This window comes from Dryobates pubescens, chromosome 16 (assembly GCF_014839835.1).
Source record: "Dryobates pubescens isolate bDryPub1 chromosome 16, bDryPub1.pri, whole genome shotgun sequence".
Taxonomy (NCBI): Eukaryota; Metazoa; Chordata; class Aves; order Piciformes; family Picidae; genus Dryobates; species Dryobates pubescens.
Genome location: NC_071627.1, coordinates 21,370,161 through 21,395,425, shown reverse-complemented (window position 1 = coordinate 21,395,425; position 25,265 = coordinate 21,370,161). Strand labels below are relative to the sequence as shown.

The 25,265-nt window shown below is 48.7% G+C and overlaps 1 protein-coding gene across 2 annotated transcripts in view; it reads right to left on the bottom strand.

Moving 5' to 3' along the window:
- Positions 1 to 7,296: 7,296 nt before the first annotated feature.
- Positions 7,297 to 25,265, bottom strand: part of GLRA1 (glycine receptor alpha 1) — a 45,480-nt gene continuing 27,511 nt past the window's right edge. The window contains exons 4-9 of one of the 2 annotated variants that reach the window (XM_009910693.2): positions 19,485 to 19,708; positions 14,707 to 14,789; positions 13,895 to 14,032; positions 13,175 to 13,389; positions 12,301 to 12,447; positions 7,297 to 7,663 (exon numbers count right to left, since the gene is read on the bottom strand). In XM_009910693.2, coding sequence (XP_009908995.2) covers positions 7,349 to 7,663; positions 12,301 to 12,447; positions 13,175 to 13,389; positions 13,895 to 14,032; positions 14,707 to 14,789; positions 19,485 to 19,708 — 1,122 coding nt within the window. In that variant the 3' untranslated portion in view covers positions 7,297 to 7,348. The remainder of the gene's footprint in view (positions 7,664 to 12,300; positions 12,448 to 13,174; positions 13,390 to 13,894; positions 14,033 to 14,706; positions 14,790 to 19,484; positions 19,709 to 25,265) is intronic. The other variant, XM_009910685.2, reaches the window with a different exon arrangement.

Here is a 25,265-nt window from a genome sequence, read left to right as displayed (position 1 = left end):
TTGGCAATTAACCAGCAATTGCCCCTGCTGGGTGCTGACACCACCCCTCTCTTCACAGACTGCCATGTGGTTTGTATCCTTTACTGTCTTACAGTACTTGGCCCTCTGCTGGCACCGTGATGCTTGGGGCAGCGTGACGGGGTGAGTGGAGGTGGAAATGAACCAGGCAAACTGCAGAGCCTGCAAATGAAAAAGTCAGGGCATCTGCTGCAGGGGAGATTAGAGCTTGGAATCCCTCAGCTACAGGCTCAGCCTGGGCTTCCCCTTACCAAACTGACTCCAGGATCTCCAGTGTGGACTCTGTACTTCAGTGTTACCTTGGTTTGGGGTCACTTGAGGGCATCATCCCCCAAGGGCTCTCTCTTCCCCCCCTCCCCCCCAACAATTCTCAGAGGAGATCAGTCACCTAGTACCAGTACCAGCATCTCCTCATCAGCTGTGGGCAGAGCCTGAAGCATCTCTAGGCAGATGCCCTGTGCAAACTGTGCAACATCTCCTTACGTGTTGCCTGGTTCACAACAGCTTATTTCCTCTCAACCTGTGCCAGGCCTTCTGCTACACACCACAGGAGGAGGAGACTTGGAATAGAAGAACCTGGTTTCCAATAAACAGCTGCTCTGCAACTGGATTGCTGCAAACCAGGGAGGGCTACAGAGGTAACAGCCAAAAATTCTGCCCTCTGAGCTAGGCTGCTTTGCTTTCACACACAGCACAATCAGAAAAGACCTTGCTGGCCACCCTTGCATTCCCCAGGAGTCCTCTCTGTGCATACTTTGCTGTGAGGCCAATCCCTTGGTAGCTCTGCTGGCCTGCCCACTTAGGAGGAATGGTTTTATTGCCATATTTTGTCCTTTATTTCCCAAGACACCTGTTGGTGCTAGGCCCTTCAAAGGCTGTAGGGCTGAGGAGATTTGCTCTGTAAGAAATGGAAGTTCAGGTGGTGAAAGGAGGGAGATGGACAGAGCAAGATGCAATGTACTTGAACAGAGTGAAGGAACTTGTGTGGGTTCATTTGAACAAGAGATGTGCAACTGTTCTTAAGAGATGCTAAGGAGAAGGAGATGAGGGGGTGGGAAGGCTTAAAGGACCTGAAGTAATTTTGCAGCTGCTAAAATTACTGAATATTAGCTTCTGCTCTGGTGCTTATCCTAGCACCCTGAAGAATAATCAAGTATCTCAGTTTTCTACTTTAAATAGTATACTGTCTCCATATGAAGGATGGCAATCTATTGAAGCAGCAGCAACAGAAGACACTCCTTGAATCTCCCTTTGAGAAGGCAGGGGAGTATCAAGCCCTTTCCAGCAGAGAAGGGAGCAGATATTTCACTGAACTGAGCTCTGTGGGATGCTCCAGCAGGGCAGGACCTGCTGCTTGCAGTTATGCAGACAGGAGATGCACAATATCTAGCTGGCAGGCAGAGCCCCCAGACCTGCAGCTGCACTGGTAGGATGGGTTTTGAGGGGCAAGGGGTCCGTGCTGCATTATCCACTGCTGCTGGTAGCAAGGTTTGGGAGTGAGAAATGAGCTGTTGAGAGAGGTTCTTTCTTTGGCACAGGGTTGAGAACTATGACTGATTAAGGAATGGTAGCACAGGGCAAAACCATCATTGTATAAAGCCTGTGAAAACTAAGGTGCCATTTAAGAGAGCCTTCTCTCCTCTTGTATGTGCCTTTCTCTTTATACATTAGAAATACTTTTAATTCATTCCCCCCCCAGCATTAAGAAATCAAGCAAGATCTTGAAATTACAGCCAGGGGAGTGTTACTTGAACTCTCTTGGGTTTGTTTGCCTCTAAATGAAACCTCTTCAGAGAAGGCAGAAGGAGGGAAACCTTCCAGACAAGCCTAGGGAAAGCAATCAGAACAGGTTTCTGTTCACAGGACATGAGACTACTCAGCATTTGAAATAGTTTGATGCTTCTGCAAGCAAAGCCCTTCAGCCCTGACCCACAAAGGCTTCCAGGACAGGAGGAATGAGGGCACTACCAGCCCCATGAAGTGAATGACCTTGCCTGTGTGTTTAAAGCCTTTGCCAGGGTCTAGGCTAAGCCTTGCAATCTGCAGCAGACCGTGTGCTTACTGCTCTGTTCTGGATGCTCTTCAGCACCTCTCTCAGATTTCCCTGGCACTGGGCTCCTAGATAGAAAGTCACTTTAATTAGGAATTGAAATGAGGAAAACCTCACCCACCTGACTGAAAAAAAATGTATTAGTGAATTTATCCTACTCCTTTTTTGCTCCAGCTGTATTTATGTATGTGGGAAAAGAATTCCTGCTCATGAAGGATACATTCCCAGCAACATCTGGAAATAATACTGTTTGGGATCAAGAAGCCAAGTGAATTAGGACCCTGTTTGCTCTTTGCTGCCAGAGCAGCTGCTGTCTCTCTTATTCTGAGGTTTTGCTTCTGAGCCCTGTTCTTAACAAGGCTGAGCAACGACTGAGTTAAATTCCATCAGCATGCCTGGAAGCCACCCTGCAATATCAAACCTTGTACATCCTGACTAATAAATATAATTGCTGGCACTCTGAAAGCAGCCTCCTTTGAAGATGAGATGGGCTATCAAAGCAAGCTCTGTTGCAACACAGGGACTGAACACAGCCTAGTACAGATGGAGAAAAATGTTTGGTTTTTGAACGCTGCACAGACTTGCCAGGGGCTCCCAGGACAGTCTAAAGTCTTGCTTACATGATGAAATGGGCTGGCAGGATGGCTGTGGGACAGCTAGCTCAGCACCGTCAGACCTTTGCCAAGACTCCAGCACGTCTCATGTTGGCATGGGAGGAGTGCTGCTCGTTGTCACTGTGCTGGCAAGCCTGGGAGTGGAAGATGGCCCAAGTGGAAACTGGCTGTTTAATGAAGAGAAAATAATGCTGCTTATGGTGAGCATCAACGTGCCTAGCAGTTGGCAGAGCCAAACTGGATGCAGAGACGGGTTGGTAAGCATGTCGTTCTTCTTTTAGACTCCAAAGTCCCGTGGTCTCCACTAGCTAAAGTCTTTCTGTGTAAGTAGGGAACACATCTTTCTGTTGATTTCTAGTCTTTAACTTGCCTTACTTGGTGCTAGGAAGTGGCACTGGGGCTCAAGTGAAGCAGTAACTGTGAGCTTCTCTAAGCAGTAGGATGAACACGGGATTCCCCTTTGATCTCAAGGCCCTTCTCTAAGCTGGAGAAGAGTGAAGTGAGCTGGGAATGTACTCCTCCTCCTTCCTCTAGTCTTTGCCCTTGGGATGCAGGATCAAAACCTCACTTGACTGGGGAGGGTGGTGCCCAGGATTTGTTAACAACCTACAGGCAACTCCTTTGAGCAGCTCCAGCTGGTAAGGAAACCCACAGCTGGCTGAGGGCCAGCAAAGCAACCCCAGGTAGCCTGGAGAGACCGAGAAGTTGTTTGAACCACAACCAAATTGCCTGACTGCGAAGTGCAAGGTCTGGGCATCGAGGCAGGACATTTTTCCCTCCCCCCGCTTTTGCCCAGACGACAGCGATTTGCAGTTGCTCCCCTGCGTGAGCAAGGCGCTGCGGCGTGCGGGCTGCCAAGCTCCGCCGCCGGGCAGGGAGGGGAATTCCCTGGATTTGCTCTTTCATCTCCGACGAGGACGCGCCGCTTAGAGCAATTGCACAACCCGCAGCTGGCACCGCCGGCCCCCGTGCGTGCGGGGAGGGTTCAATAATTCAGCAAGCAAAAACAGAGCCAGCAGCAGGCTTGGGCTCCAGCCAAGGCTCGGGAAGTTGTCCTAGCATCGAAAAACCAACCACAAAACCAAACCTGCCTCTGCTCCACAGCTTGAAAGCTGCCTGTTTGGGAAAGCACTGTCTGCCCGGAGAGGGAGGAAGCCTCAGCCCCCAGGTTTTCTGCTGCTCCGACGGAAGGAAGGGGAACGGGGGCTGATGCACTGCTTCACGCTGGCGCTGCATGACTGCGCCTTGCCTCAGCAGCGCCCAAGGGCTCCAAGCTAGGTGGCCTCTGCCAAAACATTAGGAAATATTGCTGTTTGCCCTAGTCCTCCCAGTGACCATCATGGCTTTTTTTGTCTTTTTCTCCCTTTCCCTTTTTGTTCTTCCCCTTGCTTTTTCCTTCTTTACTTTCCTTTTTTCTATTATTTTTCCTTCTCTATTGTGATTTCTTTTGTCTCCCTTTCCCTTTTTGTTCTTCTCCTTGCTTTTTCTTTACTTTCTTTTTTTCTTTCCTTTATTTTTTTTTTAAATTTCCCTGTATTGTGATTTTTTTTCCCTTTTCCTTTTTGTTCTTCTTGCTTTTTTTTTTAACTTTCCCTTTTTCTTTTTTTTTCTTATTTTTTTTCTCTATTGTGATTTCTTTCTCCCTTTTCCTCTTTGTTCTTCCCCTTGCTTTTTCTTTCTTTACTTTCCTTTTTTTCTTTCCTTTTTTCTACTATTTTTCCTTCTCTATTGTGATTTCTTTTTTCTCCCTTTTCCTCTTTGTTCTTCTCCTTGCTTTTTCTTTACTTTCCTTTTTTCTTTCCTTTATTTTTTTTAATTTCCCTGTATTGTGATTTTTTTTCCTCCCTTTTCCTTTTTGTTCTTCTTGCTTTTTCTTTTTTTACTTTCCCTTTTTTTTTCTTTTTTTTTCTCTATTGTGATTTTTTTTCTCCCTTTTCCTCTTTGTTCTTCCCCTTGCTTTTTCCTTCTTTACTTTCCTTTTTTTTCTTTCCTTTTTTTCTATTATTTTTCCTTCTCTATTGTGATTTCTTTTTTTCTCCCTTTCCCTTTTTGTTCTTCTCCTTGCTTTTTCTTTACTTTTCTTTTTTCTTTAACTTTTAAATTTCCCTCTATTGTGTTTTCTCCCTTTTCCTTTTTATTGTTCTTGCTTTTTCTTTTTTCTTTCCTTTTTTCCTGTATTTATTTTTGTCTATTGTGATTTCTTTTTCTCCCTTTCCCTTTTTGTTCTTCTCCTTGCTTTGCCTTTTTTACTTTCCTTTTTTTATTTCCTTTTTTCCTATTTTTTAAAAATTTCTCTCTGTTGTGATTTCCTTTTCTCCCTTTTCCTTCATGTTCTTATCCTTGCTTCTTTTTTCTTTCCTTTTTAATTTTTTTTTAATTATATTTTTTTCCCTTTCTTGTGAGTTGGTAGTGGTTTGGGTTTTTTCCCCCCCCCCCCCCCTATTTTTCTTTTTTCCTCTAAATAAAGTGTATTTAGTGCTGGTGAAAGGGGCTGAATAGCAGCCTTGGAGATGGTGTCCATCTACTTAGTCCTGGAGAGCCCTGATGTTTTCTCTGGGCTTTCTCCTCTTGGCACCAACCCTGTGCTGGGATAGCTCCCAGCTCTCTTTGCTCCTCCCAGAACTGTACTAGCTGGGGCACCCATGGCTCACCCTAGACTTCCACCTCCTGTCCCAGGCTTGAATGCTGCTGCACTGGACCCGATAGTGCTGGAGGTCATATTACTCTGAGCTGGGTCAGCTGCTGTAGAGGATGCAGCTTCTGCAAGCAGGAACCTGTCTGCTCCCAGAACAAGCATGTAATCTGCAGCCCAGGTCAGCTGTGGTTTGGTCTTGAGCAGGAAATGGGGAAGAAAAAGGGAAGTGGAAGCACCTCCTAGGTGCCACTTGTCTCTCTGCCTTCGTTTAGTGCCTAACCCAGACCAAACCCCAAGTGCTTCAGTGCAGGCTGATTGTCTCTTCCTTCATACTCCCTTTTACCCACCTTGCTAAAGTGCAAAATGAACATGACTAAATCACCAGGGTGCTGCAGCCTGCTTTGTGCCCAGAGTCCCAGAGAGGCAAGTTAGGTATCAAACCCTTGACTTGCCTGTACCAGGCTTTCAAACAACACCCTAGAGGTGTTTGGTGCATCCCTCCCCTCCCCTAACACCAACACCAACCTGTGCTATCTCTTGGCCAAAGGGAAACCCTTTTATTCACCCATTACCACGTCCCTCCCACCCTTCCCCACCATCCTCACCAAACTGTGCCAGCCTCCCCGAGGACTCTGCTGGGCAGCAGGGAGAGGCAAAGCAGCCCGTCCCATCTTCCTACCCATGTTAAAGCTAAATGCAGCACCAAAATAGATACAAAAATAGAGCTTTGGGCCCCTTGGCCCAGCTTCACTCTTACTATTACTGCTATGAAATGTCTGAAAATAGAAATGTCTGAAAATAAAAGCTGCTCTCTTTATACACACACCTTCCCCCCACCCCCTCCCCACCCCTCACCGACAATATTGCCACTTGCCCGGTCCTGTCGCAACGAGGCATCGACTCTGCCTCTCCTCTCTACATTCTAAAGAGAATCTCTGCCCTAACTCATCCAACTCTTCCATCTCCTCATTGTAAGCAAACAGAGGAGACAGGGGTTTGGGAAAGCAAACCAACCAACCCCCAAACCCTCTTACAAATCTTTCATCATTTCCAGTGTTCCGAACAGCTCTTCTGACTCCTGGAACTCGAATCCTGCCAGGTAATTTGGAAGGACAGAAGGTACCCGTGATTTCTGCTGAAGGCCCCTGCTGTCCTTCTTGGCTGCTCTCTGATGGGGATGAGAGAAGGGAATGTATTTGCTTTCCTCTCTCCAAAAGTCACAAAGCCTTTGATTGGCAAAGCCATGACTAAAAAAAGTAAATATATATATATATATGTGTATACAAAATAAGCAACACTCTCTAGCCTCTTTCTTCAGCTTCCCTGCCTACCCATTTTCAAAGTGCAAAAACCTAGAGAAGCATAGAATGATTTTTCTTGCCTTTTTGTTTGTGGTTTTTTTTTACCTTTTCTTAGGGCTTTTTCCCCCTTCCCCCTCCCCCCACCCCACGTGCTTGACTGGTATGGCCTTTCTCTAGCAAAAGTCAGATAAAAGCATAATTGCAGTCATTTCTGCACATGGAATCCATGAATCATTCCAGCGAGTTGAGAATCTAAGCTGCTTAATAAGCTTTAAAAAAAAAAGGATTTTTTTTGGGGGGGAGGGGGTTGGGGGTGATTCTTTTTGTTTGTTTGTTTTGTTGATTGCTTTCTTTTTGCATTATAATTAAGCATGACTAGCTATTAATATATTACACTGCTTGGATTGCAGCTGGGACAATCCAAACCTTCCTATGCTGTAAAACTACCCCCCCACCCCACCCCTCCACCCCTTGCTCTCCCCACCTCAAGAGCTGGTTGGGTTTTGGTTGGTGTTTTCTCCTCCCTGTGCCTCTTCCCCTCGGTTCACACAATTAAAAGTCCCTCCCAGCCCTCCCTCTCCCCCGTCCCACCCCCCCCTTTAGTTTGTTTGTTTTGTTTTTTTAGTAGGTATTGCCACATTCTTAAACTCATGCATAGCTGCATTGCTATTGCACATAGATAAAGGGCTGCTCCGCTCCCTCCCGGCTTGCTCCCCTCTTTTTTTTCCCCTCACTGGTTGTGCACGTCCTCTCTGCGGACGATCTTGTAGATGATCCAGTAGAAAATGTTGAAGATGAGGAAAGCCATGGGGAAGCCGATGCGGGAGATCTTGTCGATCTTCTTGGCCCGCTGGATGAAGAGCTTCCGCATCTCCTCGGGGGAGCGGGAGGGCGGGGGGACCGGGTTGGCCGTGTTGTTGTTGTTGGCTCCCTTGACGGAGAGGCCGTCCTTGGCTTGCAGGCAGGCCGGCCCCATCCCGTAGGCGGTGAAGTTGAACCTGCCTTCGCCGGCGTCGTCCTCCTGGAACAGATTCAGCATGGGGCTCTACTTAAAATGAGCTATGGACCGTGCACCCTCGCTATAAGGCTCTCCGCGGACAGCTGCCTGCTCTGCGAGGGGAGGACGCCTCCCTTGTGCCCCAGCCTCGGTGTCTGCCTGGGAACAATCTCTCTGCTCTGGGGAGAACAGCCTTATAGAAGGGTGCCAGCTGCGTGATGCACAGAGGCAAATCAGGGGATCAAGGCACCCCACGGAGAACAGGACTGGCTTCCATCCCCTCGGGGTCTTTGGCACACTCGAAGGGTTCATGGTACTGCCTCCTTTTTTTTCCCCCCCCCATTTGCATCCCCTGTTTTGCTTCTGCCTTCCCCTCCCCACCCCCTCCTGTCAGCACCTTCTTTGCTTTGCCTGTGCTGTGCCAGCTTGCCCAGAAGGAGTGGGCTCCATGTAACTCCCGCAGGCGAAGCTGCTGTGTGAGGCTTCCTGCGGAGTTCCATGGCTGAGCAGGCGCCGAGACCTGTCCAGGAAAAGACCTCTGCAGCAGTGTGCAACAAGCCCTCTGCTCACCTGCCCATGGGAGCCCCTGAGCCCCGCAGCTCTTCCCCACAAGCTGTCTTCCTGGTGAGGAGCAGAAGTGCCCTTCCACGAGTCAGTGGTAAGAGCTGACTGCTTGCACTGATTCTCGTTATTGAGGGAAACATCATTTGTTTTCCCATCTAAAGGCAGCTGCTCTGGCTGTGTTGGTGGAGGCTTTGCAGGGTTCTCTGATTAAATGACAGGATCAGAGATTGGTTTGGGGTGGAAGAAACCTTTGAACCTTTGGAAGTCATCCTGCATCCTGCACCCTGCAGCGAGCAGGAACATCTCCAACCACATCAGGCTGTTCAGAGCCCTGTCCAACCTGACCTGGGATGTTTCTAGAGATGGGGCTTCTGCCACCTCTCTGGACAGCCAGGGTCTCACCACCCTTAGTGTAAAAAAGTCTCTCTCTTCTATCCAGTCTTCCCCTTTTAGTTTAAAGCCATCACCCCTTGTCCTGTCACGACAGGCCCTGCTGAAAAGCCTGTGCCCATCTTTCTTATAGGCCCCTTTAAGAACTGAAAGACCACAATAAGGTCTCCCTGGAGCCTTCTCTTCTCCAATGTGCTATTGAGCATGGGGTGTAACCCCATGGAAGAGCAAGTCTGGCCAAAATAATACAACCAGTTGCAGAGGCAGGGTCAGAGCCCCAGGTCTCTTGATTAAAGGTTGCTGAGACCAATGGCACTGATTATCATAGAATCAATCAGGTTGGAAGAGACCTCAATGATCATCAAGTCCAACCTGTCACCAAATACCTCATGACTACTAAACCGTGGCTCCAAGTCCCCTCTTGAACACCTCCAGGGATGGGGACTCCACCACCTCCCTGGGCAGCACATTCCAACGGCTAACAACTCTTTCTGGGAAGAACTTTCTCCTCACCTCCAGCCTAAACCTCCCCTGGCACAGCTTGAGACTGTGTCCTCTTGTTCTGGTGCTGGGTGCCTGGGAGAAGAGACCAACCCCCACCTGCCTCCAACCTCCCTTCAGGTAGTTGTGGAGAGCAAGGAGGTCTCCCCTGAGCCTCCTTTTCTCCAGGCTAAGCAACCCCAGCTCCCTCAGCCTCTCCTCACAGGGCTGTGCTCCTGACCTCTCCCCAGCCTCATTGCCCTTCTCTGGACACGTTCAAGGGTCTCAAGGTCCTTCTTGAATTGAGGGGCCCAGAACTGGACACAATACTCAAGGTGTGTCCTAACCAGCATTGAGTACAGGGCAGAATGACTTCCCTGCTCCTGCTGGCCACACTATTCTCGATGCAGCCCAGGATGCCATTGGCTGCCTTGGCCACCTGGGCACACTGCTGGCTCACGTTCAGCATGCTATCAGCCAGTACCCCCAGGTTCCTTGTCATGGAGGCTCATCCATGTTGTGTCCCCCAACATGGACCTCCCAGCCCTCTCCCTTGTAACCTTCCTGCCTAACCTGCCCCTGCTGCCCCTTCCTCTCTCTTTTGCAGAGTGTCTTTTCTGGATGGCCCTGTGTTGAGCAGGTAGCTGCATGGGATGGAAGGTCTGTGCTGGGAAGCTGAGCTGGAGCAGCAGAAGGAAGAGCACGCTCTGAGCAAAGCAAAACAACCCAAATAAAACCAAACCCTCTTTGTTTTGGGGAGGGTGGCAAGCTGGTGAGTTGTGTGACCTGCCAGAAGCTTTATTCAGTTCTGGCTGAGACAATTTTGTAGGCTTTTGGATAATTCTTCCTTGCTCTGGTTGTGCCCCCTTTGGTGTATCTCTGGTCCTTGGTGTCTGACACCAGACGATCCTTAAATGTTTTTGGGCCCTAACTGCACCTCTGTGAGGGGGCAGTGAACTGGCTGAGGAAACTGAGGCCCTAGGATTTTTCTAGTCCAATCCTCTCCTTTCTTCCAGAGGGAAGGAAGTAAGAGATGGCTCAGAAATGGGAAGGGCCAATTGAAACCTAGCAACAGATGTGTATTGGTTTTATCTTTATTCCTTAAAGAGGAAGGCAGACTCTTAGTGATGAGCATGAACTCACACTTTGCATCTAGCTCTGAGGAAAGTAAGGAACAGCTTTGTCTGGATGCATTTCATGCCAGAGCATGGCACACTGCCTGGCACATTGAGCTGTAAAGAACAACTACTTGGTTTTGACAGGGACAGACCTAACAAACACGAGCATGAGCTAATCCTCTCCCCAGCTGCCTCCACCACTGCAACATCTCACTGGATTTTAGCCTAGCATGTCATACCTAAACCAGGCAGAGCTACCCAGACAAGTCAGGCCATTGGAATGGAGCAATTAGGCTCTTTGGCAGCTGCACTAATCCATTTGCATATTTGCAGTCAGCTCCTCGGGTTTCTGATGAGCCTGCAAACCTTGTTCATTTTGCTTTTGCAAGTGTTTTTGTTTATGCTTTGTTCCAATTAAACCCCTGTGAGATTGGGCAGGGATTGCAACAGCAGCCTGGTGTTCAGTGGAAGAGCTCTGGCAAAACCCTTTGGAACTCAGCTGTGTATTAGTTGCTTTTTTAATCCCTATTGTTTCGTGACACGGTGATCTGCCTGGGTCCGGAGATCGGATGCCTGAAACCAGATGATGAGCTAAAAGTGCTATGAGGCACTCATGTTGGGTGGTTTTAGCTTCACCTGCATCTTCTGGACCAAAACTGATTGGCTGAGTTGATTTTGGAGCTGGGAAGGTCTTGCTCTGGCCAGACAGAGTCGATGGGTGCTGGTGCTCTCATCTGTTGCTGCTTTTCCCTTGTATTTGTTCAGCACTTTTCATCTCAGTTATGAACAAATACCTGCTTTGCACACAGGACAACTGAAGCAGGGAGAGGCAAACCTACTAACAGACAGGGATTCCTGCTCCTTTTTTCCCCCACTGCCTCACAGAATTTCAAGGGCTGGAAGGGACCTCGAAAGCTCCTCCAGTCCAATCCCCCTGCCAGAGCAGGATCACCTACACCAGATCACACAGGAAGGCATCCAGGTGAGTTTTGAATAGCTCCAGAGAGGGAGACTCCACAACTCCCCTGGGCAGCCTGTTCCAGTGCTCTGTCACCCTCACAGGGAAAAAATTTTTGCCTCCTGGAATGGTGGCAGTTCTCCAGGCACATGCTGTGAACTGCTGTGGGACAGGTTAGACCCTGGGAAAGACTTACTGGCTGGGACAGTGAAGCAGTGGAATGGGAGGTCTATGGACAAGATAGATCATGGAGAGCTCTTTAAACTAGAGGACAGACAAATCCCTATGAGTAATATTTTAGAGAGGCCTTGGTCATCTCCTCTTTTGAGGTTCCTATCAGCAAAATTTCCCTTTTGTTTTTTTTTTCCTTAGGAGATTTATATTGGTTTGGTTTTTCTTTTCCTGCTGGCTGGAGAGTAGCCTCTCAGGCTTGGTGCTGAAGATTTGGTATCACCTACCTGACTCTACTTGTTTATTAAAGGCAATATTAAAGTGCCTTTGGTTTTGTGATCACAATCACCTTTAGGTTTCTTTCTAGTGCATCTTGTGAGGTGAAATTTTTGCTGTGATCTCAGGCTAGAAGCTGCTAGAGTCCAGGCTGCAGGAGATGCATGTCTGCGATGCATGCGTGCCCAGACTGGCAGCAGTGATGGCAAGTAAGCATGGAGTGAGGCTAAGGCTGAGCACGTTGCTCTTTCCTTCCAAGAGGAATTTGCAGCTGGTCTGAGAAGCAGATGCTTTTGAACAGGGAGATGACAGAGACAAAAGACTTGTCACTTACCTCCAGGCTAGTGAAGGCTGTCTTATTTGGGGGATGCTGTTCTCTGGGAGAAATCCCTCGCATCTCCCTGCCTGTCTTCCCCCCAGCCCTCACTGTGTCCTCTAAAGAGTGAGAACTCCAACCAGACAACTGCTGTGTGCAAATTGTTCTGTTGAGTACAACTCTTTTGGCCTAGACTGCTTGGTTAGCTAACAGACCCCAGCTTGCTAGACTCCTGGGGTCAGCAGACCGTTACAAGAGACACAATTCATCGAGGCAGCTCTGCTTTGTGATGTGTGACCCTGCTTAACATCTGACCGGCTACTGAGGACTTCCCTGGCTCGCTTCAGTTGCCAGTGTAGAGATGCTGTGCTGGGACGGGTTCCAGCTGTGTCCTTCATGCTTTATGTATTACCTTATGGTGCCTCCTCTTCCTTCTGAACCTGAGCAGCTCTTTGTGCTGCCGAGACACGAAGTTGACGGCAGCATACTCTAGAAGCGCAGAGAACACAAACAGCAAGCACACAGCCATCCAGATGTCTATGGCCTTCACATAGGACACCTAGGAGTCAGAGAGAGAGAGGCTTAGGTGGGGTGGCTCCTTCAGCTAAATGTCTTTTCACTAGTTCATGTGCAACTCCCAAGACCTTTGGAAGGAGTTGATTGAGTCATGACGTGGTTGATGCCTGCTCTTGGGTACTGAAATCTCTCATTTCACAGGAATGTATTATCAGGCCACTGAAACTGTTTCTAGGCTCTTCACTAGCAGCAATTTCACAGGTTCTAATTTTCCCAGGTCTTGATTGTGATGGTTTCTATACAAGGAAGGTAGTAATCCAGTCTGATGGTATTGGAAGCCCTTCCTAACAGGGAAATTTGGTACTGTTATAAAAGTATCAGGGTCAAGTGAGCAAAAATGTAGACCATACTGACCTGCAGGATCTTTGTAGGCTTAACACCCTTCATTTACTTTTCTCCTTTAAAACCCATGCATTTACTTTCTCCCTGTATGGCTGTTGCAGGAGGTTGCAAGGCACAGAGCTCCTGGCATCTGTGGTGGATCTTGAGGTGAGAGCTGAATCTTAGGGGAAGTTTTGCTACTAGTCACAGAAACGCTGCTAAAAGTCTTGCAGGAGGAAACCGAAGCTTGTTCTGTTTGCCCTTAAACTGGAGTAGGTTCATTGCAGCAGAGCACCCCTTGTGCAGAGCAGAAGTCTGTGTGATGACTTACCTGTGTGCTGTCCCCAGCCCATGCACATTTTGCCTCTGTGAGAAGATGTGCTCCCTACCTTGGGCAGCGATGCTCGGGAGCCAGAGCTCTGCGTGGTCATAGTGAGCACTGTGGTGATCCCCAGGCCAACGCGAGCAGGTGCAGCATCCATGTTGATCCAGAAGGAGATCCAGGACAGAATGACAATAAGGAGGCTGGGGATGTACATTTGGATCAAGTAATAGCCCATCTGCCTCTCCAGGTGGAAACGAGCTTCTATGCAGGTGAACTTGCCTGAGAGGGAGATATGTGGAAGATTATTGATAAGAGACAGTGAGCACCCTGCCTTCAGCTGTTGTCTGGGGACTTCCCTTGCATTGCTCAGAACCAAGTCTTGTCAGAGGATGAAGATGGCAACTGTTGCCCAGGTGTGAGATATGAATGTAAGAGAAGAAAGCTCTCAGCACTATGTCCTTTGTCACTTGAATTCCACCTGCTCCCTTGCATCAACGATAAAGTATGTTGGGAGAGAAGGTCTGGGCTAAACACCCTTGAACTTATGCAGGTGTTACAGGAGACAAGAGGGTGCCACACATTTGTGTCTATTAGCTTTTTTATTGGCTATATAATGTGTATATTTATTATTAACATATTCATGTGCATCTGTATCTAAGGTGTCCCTAGGCATGGAGGGCAAAGATTGTATCACCAGAGAGCCACCTGACATAACAGGAGCCACACTGCACAACCCTGAATTCCTCTTCAATCAACCCAGCAGCCAAAGGTAAGCAGCACTGACCTGTGTTGTAGTGTTTTGTGCAGTATCTCAGGTCTTTTTCTTCTTTGAGGATAAACTGAGGCAGTGTCAGCCCATCAGCAACTTGCACAGCTCCTTTCTCTTGCCACTCAAAGATGAGGTCATTCATTGTGTAGCCAACTGTGAGGAGAGGACAAATACCTCTGTTTAATAGAACATGTTAAAGGCTGACCTAGAAAGGGACAAATTTGGGGAAGAGAGCCGTGCTTGGAGGGAGGGATTTATCCTGGCCTTCCTTGGCAATGCTGTAATGAAGGGGATTTGGGTTGAGGCAGAACTGCCTGTGCATGTGGGGGAAGGGTAATGACCTGCTCTGGAGCTCTGATAGAGTGCAATGAGTTATCTGCAATAAATCACTTCCCCTCCTCCCCTCTTTGAGTTTGGCTTGTTGAGCTGCTTGCTATTTTCTCAAACATGACCTCTTGCTCTGAATCAAGTTGTTCATCATCTCTCCCTCCTTTGGGGTAAGCCACATGTACAAGGGGCAAATGTTCATCTGAAGAGGGAAAAAAACCCTATTTGCTGCTGAGAACACTTTCACCTTTCTCTGTCAGAGTGAAAGGCCAATGTAAATGCAAGCAAGCCAGAGCTCCTCTCATGGCATCTTTTAAGGTTTGGCTCCTGTAGGAAGTGTTCCATGTGCTCAATGAGTGGAAAACCCTGAGGAAGAGATTCTTGAGTGAGCCTCCATTGAAAGCTGAAGTGGAAGTGGGCTGCATTCAGGGAAGGAGATGACAGGGGAAGGGGGAAACGTGTAGCCTCCTCTCCAGAATGGAGATGGACACAGGACTCACAGCTTTCTAACTGCATGATGCACGTCTGTACATCCATGGGGAAGTTCTTCAGGTCCATGGGACAAGCCAGAGTCAGCGTGATCCTGAGGAGAGAAGACAGCACAGGGTAGTGCCAAGCAGTCTCAGTCATGCCAAGGTGGCAAACGGGCTGGTGCCCTGCCTGAGGCACACTGGTGTGCTGGGAGGAGTGACTGATCATTCCAGTCTTCCCTGCCTGGAAAGCATCAGAAGTGCTGAGCATTTGGGTCTGTGATAAACCTCCTGTCAGAGCTGCCTGCTGCAGATGGCATTTCATTGCAGTGCTGGTTTGGACTGTACAGAACAGAGAGTTCCCACACCAAACTGTTTTGCCGCTTCAGTCTTCGTTCCTTGCCTCAGGTTCACAACAGCCTGCGTGAGCAGCAAGCCCAAACTCATTCTCTGGAAGCCCCAGATGCATTTTTAGAGACTGGGACTGCTTGGAAATCTTTGAGCAGAACATTGCTGTGTCACAACAGAAAAATAGAGCTTGGTCAGGGTGGCATGGGAGGTAAAAAAAAGGCTCTGGGAGGATTTCCTGCAGGGAAAATGCCCTGTGATTAGTCACTGTGAACCTCTGTCTCTTCCTGAATTCCTGCTGTGCCTCTTGAAACCTCTGCTTTTGTCTCCTAAACTCTATTTTCCACTGGATGCAGGCTGCATTCTCTGTGATATATTGCTGTGCTGCCCTGGACCATGATCTACACTTAAAATGTGTGGCTGGTTCAAGAAGCTCACCTGAAATCATTTGATTGACAGGTAGGCTCGTGTTACTTGCTTTGATAATGCTGCTCCCTCAGGTGCTCAGGTTTTTCAGCTTTTTGCCTTGATGTAGAAGTAGTGGAATTTCCTGGGAGACAGGAATTCAATTCTTCTATCATCAGGAAACTTAGCAAGAGAGAGAGGCTGGAGAGAGGTCTGGAGCACAAGCCCCAGGAGGAGAGGCTGAGGGAGCTGGGGTTGTTTAGCCTGGAGAAGAGGAGGCTCAGGGGAGACCTTCTTGCTGTCTACAGCTACCTGAGGGGAGGTTGTAGCCAGGTGGGGGTTGGTCTCTTCTCCCAGGCAACCAGCACCAGAACAAGAGGACACAGTCTCAAGCTGCACCAGGGGAAGTTTAGGCTGGAGGTGAGGAGAAAGTTCTTCCCAGAAAGAGTTATTGGCCATTGGAATGTGCTGCCCAGGGAGGTGGTGGAGTCCCCATCCCTGGAGGTATTCAAGAGGGGATTGGATGTGGCACTTGGTGCCATGGTTTAGTTAGTCATGAGGTATTTGGTGACAGGTTGGACTTGATGATTTTTGAGGTCTTTTCCAACCTTATTGATTCTATGACTGAAACCCTTATGTGGGAAGAAATGATCTGCCTGAGTTTAGAGGCACAGTGGGAGAGAACATGTGGCAGTAGAGTGCTCTTTTTCATGAAAACACAACTGCATTTTTGGTGTTTAAACAAACACCTTAGGAGGAAAGAGTCACAAGTAGCCTTTTCCCACTTTGCTCATCACATCCCTGGCAGGGGACTCCAGCTCTGATCAACTGAGAGAAAAGCCTTCACTTACATCAGCAGACAAACCCCTGGAGAAGAATTCACTGTAAATGTCTGCCAGCTGTGAAACAGGGATGACTGTGGCTAGGTCATGAAATGCTGAACATATGCTAGATACTGAGACAGGATCAGAGTGAAACCCTCAAGGATTTTCATAGAGTCATAGTATGGTCCAGGCTGGAAGGGACCTCCAAAGGTCATCCAGTCCGACCCCCCTGCAGTCAGCAGGGACACCCCCAACTAGAGCAGGCTGCCCAGGGCCTCATTGAGCCTCAATCACCTCCTTGGGCAATCTGTTCCAGTGTTCCTCTACCCTCATAGTGAAGAACTTCTTCCTGATTTCCAATCTAAATCTGCTCTCCTCTAGTTTGAAGCCATTGCCCCTTGTCCTGTCACTGCAGGCCCTTGTAAACAGTCTCTTTCCATCCTTCAGGTATTGGAAGGTTGCTATCAGGTCTCCCCAGAGCCTCCTCTTCTCCAAGCTGAACAACCCCAGCTCCCTCAGCCTGTCCTTGTAGCAGAGCTCCTCCAGCCCCCTTATAATTTTCCTCTGGACCCTCTCCATCAGGTCCATGTCCTGCCTATATTGAGGGCTCCAGACCTGTACACAGTACTCCAGGTGAGGTCTCACCAGAGCAAAGTGGCAGAATCAGCTCTCTGGCTCTGCTGGCAGCCCATCTTTTGATGCAGCCCAGGAGGTGATTTGCCTTCTGGGCTGCAAGCTCATGCTGCCTGCTCACATCCAGCTTCTCATCCATCAGCACCCCCAAATCTTTTTCCACAGGGCTGCTTTGTATCACCTCATCCCTCAATGCTGAAGGTGCTGAGTCTTGGTTCTAGGGTACAGTCCACCTTCTTGTAAGTGCTTTGAACAGAGTTTGACTATTGGAAATAGCAGTAGAAAAGAAAGAGAATGGCAGAGCACTCCAGATGGAAAGCTTTTTAAGAGAGAGAGAGCTGATTTCTGCTTTGGGGAGTTCTTTGCCTTTACACTGTGCTCTTCCATCATGGATATCCTCTTTCTTTTTGGCTTTCTCAGGAGAAGGTACTTCAAATGAAAATACAGGTTTCTTTTTGAGATGAAAGAGAGGGGGAAAAAAAAGTTCTTTCCTTAAAACAAGAACTGAAGTGCTTTCAAGTTTTCAACCTGCAATCAGTGCTCAGCTCAGCTGCATCGCTCCATGGCCCCTGCTGAGTCATTGCTCTGTTTTGCAGAGCAACCCCAGGGCTGGGGTGACTCAGTATTCTCTCTCTGTGCTCCTGCAAACCCACCTGGAACAGGGCTCTGTGTCATGCTGGCTGCCAAGTTGCTGGTGGCAGTTTAAGTTCTGCCTGTCTTTAGAAATGAAGAGCACCATTGAGGTTTTTATGGAGTCCTGTGTCCAGTTCTGGGCCCCTCAGTTTAGGAAAGATGTTGAGTTGCTGGAAGGTGTCCAGAGAAGGGCAACAGAGCTGGGGAGGGGTTTGGAGCACAGCCCTGTGAGGAGAGGCTGAGGGAGCTGGGGTTGCTTAGCCTGGAGAAGAGGAGGCTCAGGGGAGACCTTCTTGCTGTCTACAACTACCTGAAGAGAGGTTGTAGCCAGCTGGGGGTTGGTCTCTTCTCCCAGGCAACCAGCACCAGCACAAGAGGACGCAGTCTCAAGCTGTGCCAGGGGAGGTTTAGACTGGATGTTAGGAAGAAATTCTTCATAGAGAGAGGATTTAGAATGATTCTTGTAGAGGTTGCTTGTTTGCTGAGGCTGGTGTGCTGCTATTTGACTTTTTATTATTCTTGAAGGATACTGGACTAGCTCCTGGGGCTAAGAACAGCTGAGAGAGTCTCATCACAGCTCTGCAGAAATGTTTGGGGTTTGTTTGGGGTTTTTTTCCCCTACATTAGCAAGTAGTGTAGAAAAAGTGTAGGAGGAGCCCAGGAGGAGCCCAGCTGTAGTCAGACAGCTATCGCTGAGGACTGGCTGTTCACACCCTGCAAGTTTCACAAGGCTTTACTTCAGACCAGCGTCAGTCTAGCTGTATGGTCTGTGAGCCAGCTGCAGCAGACCATCAACAGCAACCTGGATTTGAGCTAGAATGCTCATTTAGCCACACTAACTGTGGAATGGAGACAAGGCAAACATGAGTGGGTAGTTGTCGCCACGTGCTGTGACCAAAGGATTATTCATGGTTCAGTCTACAGCATTTACATACATAGAATAAACCAGGTTGGAAGAGACCTTCAAGATCATCGTGTCCAACCCATCAACCAATCCAACACCACCTAAACAACTAACCCATGGCACCAAGCACCCCATCAAGTCTTCTCCTGAAAAACCTCCAATGATGGTGACTCCACCACCTCCCCAGGCAGCCCATTCCAATGGGCAATCACTCTCTCTGTATAGAACTTCTTCCTAACATCTAGCCTGAACCTCCCCTGGTGCAGCCTGAGACTCTGTCCTCTTGTCCTGAGTGATTGTCCATTGGAATGTGCTGCTCAAGGAGGTGGTGGAATCACCATCACTGGAGGTGTTCAGGAGGAAACTTGATGGGGGGCTTGGTGCCATGGTTTAGTTGATTAGATGGTGTTGGATGATAGGTTGGCTGTGATGATCTTGAAGGTCTCTTCCAACCTGTTCTGTTCTGTTCTATTCTATTCTTCCCCCATGGCTGCCACTGGGAGCTGCAGTGTGACACAAGGTCTGTGCACCTTAGGCAAAGTTGCTTTTTATACAGGAGGTGAAAAAAGTCTTCAGGATGGAGTTAAACTTTCCCTTTTGAAATCCATGAAGCTTGATCTTCCTTTCAATTAGTTTAAAATAGAGAGTGGATTGGGTTGTCAGTGAAGTGAAGGTGGGGGATTGGATTGATATCCTTTGGGAAATTCAGTGCAATGAGTTCAGCTTCGCTGATGGCTTCTCAGATCAAGCAATAAAAGGATAGATGGGGGAAGGGTGATGCTGGGACAAAGCCATGGGGCTCTACCTAGCAGGAGAAATAAACACTGGCACAGACTGCCCACAGAAACACACCTCTGTTTCAGTGTGAGTAAACAAAGCCACAGCTGACCTGATCAGTTGTTGTCAATCCTCAGGAGGAGGCTGGATGGGAGACCTGCAGAGGTCCCTTCCCACCACATTGCTGTGACACTAACTGTATGACCTTCCCCTTAAAACCAACCCAACACCTGATTTTCTTCCCACTGGAAGAAATGAGAGCTCTTCCCACCGAGCCTCCTCACCTGATGCTGTAGAGGACATTGCCATTTCTGGAGATCCTCAGGAGCTTGTTGTCTGTGGTAATCTCATGGAAATGGGCCCCCTTCTCATTAGCAAAGAACAAGTCAGGCTTCCAGATGGAGTCCAGCATAGAGGGGTCCAGGTCCAAGGAGTCATCAGGGTACTCGTTGTAGGCCAGCCGTGGGTCATTCCACTGCTGTCTCAGGAAGATGTTCACCCTGTAGTCCTGCACAGGGAGAGCAGGGGGCAGGGGAATGCAGTTAGTGATCAAAGCAGGCTGCAAGTGCTGAGAGCTGGGGAGCAAGTATTAAAATCCTTCTCCAAAGCAAACCGTGTCTAAATGGCTACATAGGCCACATTCCCAAGCTACAGAGAGCCTCCTTGGTATTATTCCTCCAGGAGCTGCTGTTATTTTTAGCTCTGTAGCTCCCAGCTATCTCCTAGCATGAGCAGCTGTCTATCCTTTCATCCCTCCATCACTGCGATCCTCAGCGGCGTGTGAAGAGTCAAGACCTCCAGACTGCACCCCGGGGCTGGAGGAGAGATGTTCAGTTGCAGGAATCATGAGGGCTGGTGTCAGCCAGCTGACTGTTGCAAAGGATTTAAAGGGGAAAGGAGACTGAAGACAGCATCCTCTCAGTGCTGAACACATTGTGACTAGCTGTGGTCCTTCTAGGCTTGGGAAAAGACTCAGTGACACAGACCACGGAAGGGATCTTCTCTGTGCCCACAAATGTGAAGGTGAGTCAGACAAACTGATGGGACCAAATACCCTTGGTGAGAGCATGTGGGCATGGGAGGGATGTGTATGAAGTCTGCTCTCCTAACCCTAGGTGAACATCCTGGGTTCCCCTCCCTAATGTCAAAATGCCCTAAATGCTGCTATAGGATGGACATCACCTTTAACTCAGGCTGGTCCTTCAGCCTTATGCAGAGTGGTGTCTGCCTTGCAGCTCTGTGTCTTACAACTCCTCTGAGTTTCCCAGGCCAAGGCTGACTGCTGAGGTCAAGCTCAGACCCTCTCCTGGACAAACAAAGGCAGTTTCTGCACTGCATCTGTTACCAATAGCTTCCCAGGGTGACCTGTGCATCCCTTTTCTGCTGACTTTCACATAAGAAAGTGAGCCAGCAAGTTGAAATGTGGAGAGGATGTGCCAGCTGTTAGGAGAGGGATAAAAGCTCCATGTCCCTACATTAATTGATATTTTCCAATCACAGAGGCAGACTGTGTCTGAAGAGCAGTGTAGAGTAAACCAGTTTTGCTGCCCTGGCCCAAACTGGTGGCTCCTACCATGATTAAAGGTTTCTTTGGTGCCTTTCTAACACTAGTGTGCTTTGAAGACTTCTATTAAGAGACAGTTAATGAAGGGTGGCTGGCATGCTTGTCAGTATCTGATAGCTGCTGCAGACACAAGGATCTTTCTTTCAGTGAGACTATTTGAAGTTCTTCCCAGCAAGAGAGATTGGCCATTGGAATGTGCTGCCCAGGGAGGTGGTGGAGTCCCCATCACTGGAGGTGTTTAGGAAGAGACTGGATGGGCTGCTTGGTGCCATGGTTTAGTTGATTAGATGGTGTTGGGTGATAGGTTGGACTTGATGATCTCAAAGGTCTCTTCCACCCTGGTTAGTTCTGTTCTGTTCTATTCTGTTCTATTTGGCACCTTTGAGGGAATCTCCCTGGTTCTGCCATCAGGTCTGTCCTTTCCATTTGGAGAACTCTGAGCTCTGGAGTTGGAGAGTACACGTGAAGGAATCCTCCTTGTGTTGCTGCCTCAAGAGCTGACTTCATTATGAACAGACAAGCTCTGGGCCAGGAGGATATGACCCCTGTGAGGTCCAGTCACCCTGAGGAGTTGGGAGAGGACTGTGTCTTGGGTGCCTCATGTTTTGGATGGGGCAGTTCACAGCCAAGCCCATCTGTTTCGAGCCACTTAGTGCCATCTGCATCCTTGGAGCAGAGAAGCTGCTAATGACATAGTGATTACGACAACAGCAAACGGACCAAGGACTTGATGCTAAAAGAAGCAGACTTCTGAACATGAAAGAGAGTTACAACACTCTCTCCTTCTGTTGATATGCTGAATGTCACCTTCACAAGTCCTAGTGCATCCCTCTGACTTAATTACTCATCTCTGTTGGGCCTGGATAATGTGGCCTGAGAAAATGTGAATAGCTGCAGAGAGGGGGAGGCAGGGTCTTAGCTCAGGCCTGGCTCATCACACAAACCTGAGAAAGGAAAGCAGCCCTGGATCTGGGGTTGGAGTGGCTGGAGAGCAGCCAGACAGAAAGGGACCTGGGGGTACTGATTGACAGCTGGCTGAACATGAGCCAGCAGTGTGCCCAGGTGGCCAAGAAGGCCAATGGCATCCTGGGCTGCATCAAGAATAGTGTGGCCAGCAGGAGCAGGGAAGCCAGCACTGTAATCAGCACTGGTTAGGCCACACCTTGAGTATGGTGTGCAGTTCTGGGGTCCTCTATTTAAGAAGGACATTGAGACTCTTGAACGTGTCCAGAGAAGGGCAACGAGGCTGGGGAGAGGCCATGAGCACAGCCCTGTGAGGAGAGGCTGAGGGAGCTGGGGTTGCTTAGCCTGGAGAAGAGGAGGCTCAGGGGAGACCTTCTTGCTCTCTACAACTCCCTGAAGGGAGATTGTAGCCAGGTGGGGGTTGGTCTCTTCTCCCAGGCAGCCAGCACCAGAACAAGAGGACACAGTCTCATGCTGTGCCAGGGGAGGTTTAGGCTGGAGAAAGTGAGGAGAAAGTTCTTCCCAGAGAGAGTTATTTGCCATTGGAAAGTGCTGCCCAGGGAGGTGGTGGAGTCCCCATCCCTGGAGGTGTTCAAGAGGAGATGTGGCACTTGATGCCATGGTTTAGTTAATCATGAGGTGTTGGGTGACAGGTTGGACTTGATGACTTTTGAGGTCTTTTCCAACCTTATTGATTCTGTGATTCCTCTTGCCCTGGCATGCAGCAGCTCCCTGAACACCTTGTACGCTTTCAGCTCTCCCTTTTCTGTGTGCAAAGACCTGCAGCCATTGCAGTCAGGGGAAATCAATGTCACTGACCTAAAAGGGTAGAAAGCAAAAGGTTGTTTTGCTTATTCAGCTACAAATACACTGGATGCTAGCAGGTCAGCTCCAGTTAGGGGCTTATGTCATGTACAACACAAATTAAACTCATGTTTGGAGGAAACTTCAGTGGTAGCTGCTCAGAAGTGTTCTCAGCCTGCTGGAGTGTTGGAAGAGGGGGGAACTAGAGGCAATCTCTCTCCACAAGCCTGTGTTGCTGTGGATAAGCTTTCTTGCTGGAGTAAATTCACTGCCTCAGCCCTAAAACTTGCTAAAAAGAAAGGAAAGGCTGAGAAGAGAGGTTCAGTGTGGATTATTTTGCCACCACAGCAGGCATAAGAGGCCATAGGCAGAATGACTGCCATAGTCTTCATCACCATGATGGAGAATCTTAATCACATGCTTGTGGAACAAAGGAAAATGAATCTCTCAGGGTAGGTGGGTGTGAGAAGGCTCCTCCTAACCAACTCCAGAGGCCAAGCATCCTGTAGTCATGCCCTGTCTTAGGGGCATGTCATGGTTTTGTGGTATGAGAGGCTGTGTTCTATGAGATCTTAATCAGCATCCCCAAGAAGTCCATGGTTATTCCTAAGTGATGGACAGAATGGATTAATTTCTGATGTGGACTTCCAAGCAAAAGAGGGGGGAAAAAAGAGGCTTAACTGCTGCTGCAAACTCAGCAACAACAAAAATCTCTTTCTCCATAGCCTTATCACTTGAGCTCCTCATTTGTGTGCCATTCACATCCAGGCATTGATTATCTTGTGCAGGCTGCTCCTCTGTCTGGCTTGGGAGTGGAGAGCAGCAACTCTGTGTCGTGAAGGCATTGAGGAGCTTTGCAATTTGGCACAAAGGCCTTCTGCTCCCAAGGGGGAGATGGCACAGGGCAGGAATGAAATAACTGAGGTGATCAAAGCAGTTCAGTTTGATAATGCTGAAGTGAAATTCTGCTTAGTGACCTTGCAAGGAGACAAGGAAACAAAGATCACTTGAGGCTTTTCCTTCCCAGGATACCACAGGCTTGGCATCTGATGCTCAGTGAGCTGATGGAAGCTGTGGCAGAATGGGAGTTGGACTTGATGATCTCTGAGGTCTTTTCCAACCTTTTCTGTGATTCAATGATAGGATGGAGGCAGTGCTGGGGAGAAGGGATGGAGGCTGTCAGGGAACTCAGTGGGTTACAGCTCCTTACTCAGGGGTTCTGCACTGAACAGTTTTGGTCAGAGACCTTTGATTAATTTATGTTTTGCTGATGGCAGAGACAGAGTAGAGGTTGAACTGCCAGAGGAGGGGATGGTGTTACCCAACTTGGAGAGCAGAGCACAGGGTGCTGTGTTAGCACGGAGTTCATTCTCTAGAAAAGGATAAACAAAGGTTTTTGAGGCTATGTTTGCCCTGCAAAGGAGAACTACAGCTGACTGATGGCCAAAAAAACCCACCCAACCCAAAAACCTGCTTCCTTTTTGCCTTGTGTGATTTGTTCTGTGCTTGTCATCTCTGTGGGGACTGATGGTAGCTCTTAAGAATGAGCTCAATTTTTCTGCAGTCAGTCAAACCCTAGCTTTTACTCCAGGCTTTGTGTGCTGATACTTAGGTGTTCTGCTGACCTCAGGGGTGAAGAGGGCCTGGTGTTCAGTGTGTGCCCCATGTATTTTTGCCTGTCATATTTGCTGTCTGCTGCACTCTGGCTTGTGAGGTTGGAGTGAATTGCTTAGTCTGTTTTGCAGGGTGGTTTGTTATCTCACTGGAAATCTCATCTACAGATGGCTCCTAAACAAGTTCTTCTTCTCCCAGGCAAGCAGCACCAGAACAAGAGGGCACAGTCTCGAGCTGCACCAGGGGAGGTTTAGGCTGGATGTTAGGAAGAAGCTCTTCATAGAAAGAGAGATTGGCCATTGGAATGTGCTGCCCAGGGAGGTGATGGAGTCACCATCACTGGAGGTGTTTAGGAAGAGACTGGATGAGGCACTTGGTGCCTTGGTTTAGTTGATGGTGTTGGATGGTAGGTTGGACTCGATGATCTCAAAGGTCTCTCCCAACCTGGTTAACTCTCTTCTGTTGTATTCTGTTCTATACATTTGGACAGTTGCAGCCTCCAGCTCCTCCTGTCCTTAGGAGAAGGAATATTGCATCCAGCTCTGGGCTCCCCAGTTGAAGAGGGACAGGGATCTGCTGGAGAGTCCAATGGAGGGATGATTAAGGGACTGGAGCACTGCCTTATGAGGAGAGGCTAAGAGCCCTGGGGCTTTTTAGTCTGGAGAAGAGAAGACTGAGAGGTGGTTTAATAAATGTTTATAATTATCTGAGGGCTGGGGGTCAAGAGGGAGGGGACAGGCTGTGCTCACTTGCACCCTATAACAGGACAAGGGGTGATGGATATAAACTACAGCATAGGAGGGTCCACCTCAACATGGGGAGGAACTTCTTCACTGTGAGGGTCACAGAGCACTGGAATAGGCTGCCCAGAGGGGTTGTGGAGTCTCCTTCTCTGGAGCCTTTCAAGAGCCATCTGGATGTGTTCCTGTGTGACCTGTGGTCCTGCTCTGGCAGGGAGGTTGGACTTACAGAATAGAATACAGAATTAACCAGGTTGGAAAAGACCTTTGAGATCATCAAGTCCAAACCTACCACCCAACACCATCTGATCAACTAAACCATGGCACCAAGTGCCTCCTCCAGTCTCTTTTGAAACACTTGATGGTCTTCAGAGGTCTCT